At 43.5% G+C, this 7509-nt stretch overlaps 1 protein-coding gene across 1 annotated transcript in view; it reads right to left on the bottom strand.

Moving 5' to 3' along the window:
• Positions 1–3048: 3048 nt before the first annotated feature.
• T265_11966 (hypothetical protein) overlaps positions 3049–7509 on the bottom strand; it is a gene marked incomplete at both ends in the record, with an annotated part of 24771 nt that continues 20310 nt past the window's right edge. Inside the window, one exon of the mRNA XM_009178818.1 lies at positions 3049–3222. Within this exon, the coding sequence (XP_009177082.1) occupies positions 3049–3222 (174 nt within the window). The remainder of the gene's footprint in view (positions 3223–7509) is intronic.

The raw sequence follows: 7509 nt of genomic DNA, 5'->3' as shown, positions 1-7509 counted from the left end.
TTTTGTGGGGACACCATACTGAGTTGCCAGCTGCCGTTGAATATTGTTCCCATTCTTCTAGTGAACCGTGAGTAAGTTTAAAAAAGACTTTCAGGAAAATTGATTTTAAATGATGAAACAAATACCATCAAATCCAATACCTTTATGTTAAAGTTTTACTCTGTCAAATTACGGTTTCCGAGAACTTCGAGATGTACATACAAGGAACGGCTTATGAATGATGGTTTCCTTCTTTCACTTTAATTGAAGCACGTTCACTATCTTAAGTCTGTATTACGAGACCCATTATTACTCACCAATTTTAGGCAGCTTGATGATTTGGGATGAACCGAATCTACTAAACCTCGACCAAGCATCCAGGGTTCATCCCGAAATGCCAGGATTTGGTCCCAGAAGAAGCAATATTCCAGCTTGAAATTCATTACTAAACCACGACGACGAGCGTTTTCGACATCATCAGATAGCTGTTATTACACTTGCTCCTCCATTTGAAATGTTGGATCACATCAATGCCTCGTCGTCGTTTAGCCATAGTACACAGGCTCTGCACATCTGCATTCCACTCTCACGGCCCAAACGGTATCTGGCGTTTCATTTGCCTCCCCGACTTGCCTCTTCTAGTGGCTGTTCACTGTTTGCTTGTTGGAAATGACAACTGTTTTATTGGCCTAGCTTACTCCCGACCGGGTAGAATATCTGGTAGCTTGAGTTGTTTATCGATGCACAAACCGGAATTATGACTGCTTGATGGATTGTCGCCTTGCGGATCTGGTAGCATGTTCGAGGGATGAAAACCTCATGTGATGGATGGGTGCGCCCTGCAGGGAAGGTTGTGCTGTCAGGTCGCACCATGGTGCGTCCTCCAGTAGCGAGGGCGTAACGTCCATCGATGGACTGGCCTTTAATTCGGGATTGGACTTGTCCCGGTTGTCACTTGTGTGGAAACACCAAGCGAATGACAGAAAACTTTTTGCTTGATTTAAAAATATGTATGCAATAGGTAGCCTGGGGGTACTGTAAAAGGCTCACAGCGATAAGGGAGTCGCCATCTTTGTCTTCGTTGGGTTGGACCATCCCAAGTTAACTTCACCATCTAGACGTAACACACGTTCTTCCCTCTTGTTCTCTGAGGCAACCATATACACATGAAACGTAAACCCATAATTATTTCCTGACTACCAACAGTCATAGCTAGCCCCTGTTGACCGTTTTTACCACGAACCATTTGTTACTTGAAGCTGACAGGAGCGGTTTTGCGACTGGCGACCCATAATCTTACTTTCTGCTACGTTTGCTTAGTAGATTACGGTTAAACTGGAGTCCTTATAGATTATCTGAGATATTGCTCGACAGTTTATTATTTGTCTCCCGTCTGTGGTTACTTTGACGCCATCTTTGCTCAGACTGGAGACCCTATGATAGGATTATTTTGCCAAGCTAAACATACCGCCATGCGATCTTACCATGTATGCGCCAGTTTCAACCTGTTCCAACGGCCGGCCCCCCTGCCACGGCGTCTAAGTGCTTACTTTCCCAAAATTAGGCACCTGCATTGGCCCAGGCAGTACGTTGCTTCCCGGTCAGCCAACAACACTCACATCTTCCTGGGTTCATTTAGCTTGATGTCATCCCCTATTAGGTTTGTCTATTGGACGCCGTTTTATCATATGCCTCCTGGCACTCAACAGACGCTTACACACTAATCCTGTTCCATCTTGATTCTCCCTCTTTTCAAGCCTCAAACTTCCCCTGTAGTTGCGCGAAAGCATCACGCAACTTGTTTATTCATTCAGTCCGGAATGCTCACGGTCTACATTCCCATTGTGCTCATGCTGATTGGAAAGTTTCCTTGACTCATCATTGGCTTGACACTATCTGTTATTCTCCTTGTCTAACCCAGACCTAGCTACCACGAAAATGCGAATCCCCTGCCCCACTGCAGAAACCTTGACGACCGTCACGAAGCTGCACAGAAACCGAATTGTGTTAGTGCGATAAAGGAATGGCACTGCCATACCAAGTCTGGCGACGCTCCCGCAGCTATTTTCCTCAGAATATGGACCGCAACCTCTCTCCCTCTCGAGCCCATGATCACAAATACAAACAAATTTTTCACCTGGCCCCAGCCGCCTCGTTCTATAAGGCTGAACCTGCCGTTTGGATTTAACCTAGTTTTCCGCCTTACTTTCGGTTCGCCTCTTCAAATAGTTTGATTTCATTTACGGTGTTTGTTTGGCCCTATGCAGTGACACTATCTCCCCATGTAAACTATCCTTCACACCTGATTCCTCTACAACAGTGACACCACTGTGTCTACTCTGTTTCGGTTCAAAGCATATTTTCGAGACAAACCTGCCATTTGTCTAGGGATCGAATTCTTCAATCTCCATCCCCAATTTTGCTTTTTATGACCCTAGCCATTTACCCGATGACCCAAGGTCACTCATGGCCAGCGACGGTTTTCAGTTTTAGTTCAGGTCAGTTAGCCTCATCGTTGAACTAGTCGTACCTCACGCTCACTGTCCCCGTTTTTTTGGTTCCCACAACTGCGTTCACCTTTTCATGTAATAAGCATGCCTCGTTGGTTGAAATTTCCTCTCCGTTATATTGCTGCCTGCCGCGTTCAGGTTGTAACAGCCCGATCACGCCTCAATCGGCATGTTGCATACAAGCTGGGAAATAAGTCGATAATTATAATTATAATTATTATAAACTGCTGGTAACTGTGTTTCATTTCCCATGCTGGTTTAGGCATGACCAAGTTCATTGCCCACTCTCTATGACTGTCCTTTTGTCGCGCAGATCCCAGTAAGCGCCCATCCCACCCGGTCGTGCTTAATTCTCACTGTAATCGTGTGATCGTGCCCGACGTTATGTCACCAACCAGTTGGGAAAAAAGTCCCATTTTTATCAGACTTCGGATGCTGTGCATCTCCCTTGACGGAAAGCACTCATCAAATAATCTGTTCCGTTGTGCCGTTGTACACCATCCGCTTTTCCTCAGGATTATAGCACTCGTTTACGACTGGATTGGAACACTCCACTATCTCAGAGTGGAGAAAACGAAGCCGTGCGCTTCAACTTTTTGCATACTTGTTCTAGTTTCCATCCGATAAGCAACACATTGTTTGTCACAAAACCCCATGAACAGATTTTTTTCATTGAGGAAACAAACAAAATGCTGATTCCAAACTCGGATGCGCCTGCACATTCCGCTAGCTCCTGTAAGTATTGGAAAAATGTGGGGTCGTAAATGGCAAATTTTTCGATCCAGACACATCACGTACTGTTCACCAGATTGTTTGCTGTGCAAGACACTGAACGTTTACTTCCGAGCATCTGTGTCTTTCACATGTTTTACGGGTTCCTCTACAGCTCCAAAAACGCACAAATCGGTAGAGCGCGCAGTCGTCTAGGGGAACTTCTGGTGCAATGTATTCCAAGACATACAGTCATGTGGAAGTCGTGACAGTAGATTTCAGATTAGAAATCAACTAGAAGTTCGGTTAGTCTTTTGCAATCTGAATATTTTCATAAAAGTGTCTGGGGCAGAGGTTTCGACTAATTGTGCGCCGATCAAATGACGTTGATTCTACCATGTATAACATATAAGTTGCATTTCTAATGAAGCAGAAGCTTTGGATTATTTATGGCAATCGTTTCACCTTTCTCGATTATCAATTTAACAGACACAAAATTAAACCTGATGTTAAGCAGTAACTGTTATAATATGTACCAACGGGCTCTCTGGCTGTTGGAGTAAGACCGACAAAAATCAGTAGCTTGAAACCAGGAAAGACAAGGGCGAAGGTCGCTCCAGAATCGACCATAGCATGCGGCTGGGTGGGGGGCGAACTCAAAGTCTACACAGACATCGATCGGTGGTGGCGCGAGATAAAAGTTGCTTGGCTGTAGAATGCAAGAAATACAAATCAAACTCAGTACACGCTATAATCCGACGAACCAGGATCCAGCAGAGATGATTATCAGTGCTCAATCAGCCTACGGCACAAAGGCTGTCATTTGTAAACTAAATGAACGCCGGCACACAAAGAAGGACCACCAACACAACAGCGCACAAAAGATGTCTCTTCAAATGTTGAAATGACGTTTGCAAATCGATTGCCAAGCTCGGCAAACAGATCATCAGCCACGTGATCAATTACGAACAAATGCATCCGAGCTATTAGTATTCCAACGGACTAGTCGTTGAAGTGTTTTCGGTTTATTAGTGCCCTGACAGGAGGAGAATAATGGCAGTAATATCCTCTAAATGGGCTGATTGAACACTGCATTATGTTTTTAGGATCCTCGACATTGGACGCCTAAAAAACTTCTAAAGCACATGTTCTCCAAGTGTATAGACACAAAACATTACTCATAGGTTTGCTTAAAAGTCCTCGACAGCTCAGCGGGGTATTTCTCTTCTTGAAGCTAATCGAGGACTCCTCGAGTTTGATCTGCTTGAACCCCCATTGCAATAACTAAGTAAAATACAACCATTTGCAAACCAATTTGGTTTTCCGAGAGACTCACCTGTTACCCAGCTGAATCTCACGTTTATAACGTTTCTAAGCAACTGAATGTGTTCCATCAGTCCACCCTATTTCCCAGTTGCTGCGATATTCGAGTTGTAGCAATACACAGGTAATACATCGCGAACAAGAGATTCAGCTGGGTTCAAGGTTGGTCTCCTGCAAAACCCAGTTGACTCGCTAATGAGTGTGTCTGCATGTACCATCCGTACCATCACCAGTTCACACTTATCAGCTCATTAACGACCGTTTTCAATCGAACGGCTCAACAGAAGGGTTTGCAAACAATTTGTACCCTCTGGAAGATGTGTTCTCATAGATAGATGGGGCCCTATTTTTGCAAGCTGAAATAAATCACGCCACGTTGATCACACTACATTTTCCAATTCTTCAGCGTGCCAGGCATGTTCACCCGCTAAGAGCTTTGTGAAGCACTCTTGTTAGTATAACCTACCGCTGATTGTCAAACAGAAGAATACCAGGTTCCTATTTTAAATCCAATGGTATTTGATTGAAATTAGATGGGAGTCCTAATATAAGCAAATGAAACAAGTCAGTCAAGGAAGAAGTACCCACTCAACTGCGCATTGATGATGTCTCCTCGTATGGTGACGAAACGTTTGCAAGCCAATTGCCAAGCTCGGCGAACAGATCAACAGCCACCTGATCAACAACCAATAAGTCAGGCTTATGTTTTGGGATTACCAACAACTTTTGTTCGGCTGTAAATGCATCTGACCAGTCGCATGATGGCGAAGGCAGTGAGGGACTGTTGCGCTCTATGCCAAAGACAAAAACACGGCGAACCAATAACCACACATTACTTCGGTAGGACAGGTAATTTAATCAAATCCCTTCAGCCTTTCAATTAGTTGTTCAAAGCGTATCTTCTAACCAATCCGGTTTGTATCGTTCAACAAACAAATTGTTGTGAAGGCTCACGCACAATCATAGGTTTCACGTTCGCACAACTCGTTTCTACTCAGCAAATATTTTTACTCCAGTCTATTCTATGGTTGGAACGTACCTAGTCCAGTTTATACTACACTGCTGTTGTTTGTGTCTATCCGCTTCGCCGACCAGGTAGGTATTTAATAGCTATGAGATGGAAGACTAGAATAAACCCAAGTTTGAATTACACGGAAGAAATAAAGCTCGAACGCCCGAGGAGAGAGGCGTACTCACACACGCTTAAACTGCATCACCAAGTACGTGTCAATTCTGTTCGATGTATTCGTTCAGGGATTTCTATCCATGGATATAGGTGTCGGAACGCCACGTCAAACGCTTAGCATTGAAGTGGACACTGCGTTCGGTACCACGCTAATTGTCGGAGTAGAAAAGCGGGGAAGTATGAAGTTCACGCCATTCAAGTTTGCGGCCTCAACAACTAAACAATCGGGTATAGAAGAGTGCTCTGTTCCCGGTACCGAAGAACTGAGTGGACGACAAATTAGTGATGTGTTGACGGTGCGCCAGTGTCGTTCTTATATTTTATTCAACGCAGATTGGCGAGTATCCTATTCCGGGGGTTCATTTACAACTGGTCGAACGCCTGAAGTTTCTTTCAAATTTTCTCCATTATTTTTCTGGAAAATTGGGACTTGCACCTACATCGGACCTCAATGCAGATAAGGTTGTTCAGGCTTTTCAGAGTGTTTCCACTTCAATCTGTTATCACTTTTTTTCGCCGGTGAGTTCTTTAATTTTGGAATGCTTTCTAGTCAGACAAGGTTACGCACCACATTCGATACAACTAGTACACTTAATTTTTCGAGAAATTAGTTATATTTTGCGTGTGTGTCAACTCATAATCATAGGCTGCTGTAGTTGATGGTCGTACACCAATGCAGTCCCAGCTTCCTTTACTTAGTTTCCTATGTATGTGCCCCGTTCTATAGACCAGTGCATAATCTACTGAATTCTGTAGGCATGTAGTCCATCGACAGTTGTCTTTCCTTGATTGGACGCTCCCAAGTGGGATTTGATTAGACAGACTCGTGTCTGGGAAACGAAAATTACTTTGTTAGCCTTAAATTATTCGGTGCTGAACAAGATTCACAAAATGTCAATTTGTTTCAAGCGGCTTCCATATTACGCATAAAGTTATTTTCCAAATGAAACATCAGATAAAATTTAACCAACCATTTGAAACAGAATTTGGTCTTAAGCTCAAACAGGTGGCAGCTACTGTCTTCAGTGAAGCTATGCGGTGAATAAAATCTGTTTCCTTGTTACTGATGATCAGCAGTGGTGCACCTAACACAACTTTGCAGTGAGAAACTTCGAATTCGCAATTTACGAGTAAATAGATTTAACACTTGCCCATCTGCTCGGACGTAGATTTCCTGTTGATAGTGAGAGTGAACATCTGGTATCATAATGGAAATGGAAGGGGTAAAAGGTTATGAATCACACTGGGTGCCACTAAATATTTCAGTGGCCTGGTTACATGGAGTGCACAGAGTGACCCTTTGACATTATTCTCCCTTTTAAAAGTGAGAAAACACTCAGGTAGTACATATTATATGCTGGAAATTTTCCGTATACTTTAGTGAGTAATGTTCGCATCAGAAGCTCCTATTTGTTGGCTTGTGTTGACTTCATGGTTTAGCAATCAAAGATTCAGCCCTAACAAACAACCCCAGGGAGTCAGGACAGACATTCTACAACTCTAGCGAATAGCGCTGTGTAGATTTCCTCGTGATAACGAAGAATGGTTTAGCAAGATTCAGCCCTAACAAACAACCCCAGGGAGTCAGGACAGACATTCTACAACTATAGCGAATAGCGCTGTTGTGGTAATGTAATTATGTACGTATATCGGTACAACCCGACAAACTAGAAATCCAGAATTCAGCGAAGAGTGGCAACCAGCACGTATGTATTCGAATTGGCGAATATGTACAGCATATGGAATATTAAAACAAGAGAATAATGAATAGAGCAATGAATAGAGCATCAGTCATGTTCA

This window comes from Opisthorchis viverrini (genome assembly GCF_000715545.1).
Source record: "Opisthorchis viverrini unplaced genomic scaffold opera_v5_672, whole genome shotgun sequence".
Classification (NCBI taxonomy): domain Eukaryota; kingdom Metazoa; phylum Platyhelminthes; class Trematoda; order Opisthorchiida; family Opisthorchiidae; genus Opisthorchis; species Opisthorchis viverrini.
Note: the sequence above shows the minus strand (reverse complement) of the source record. Positions and strands in the feature narration are given on the sequence as shown.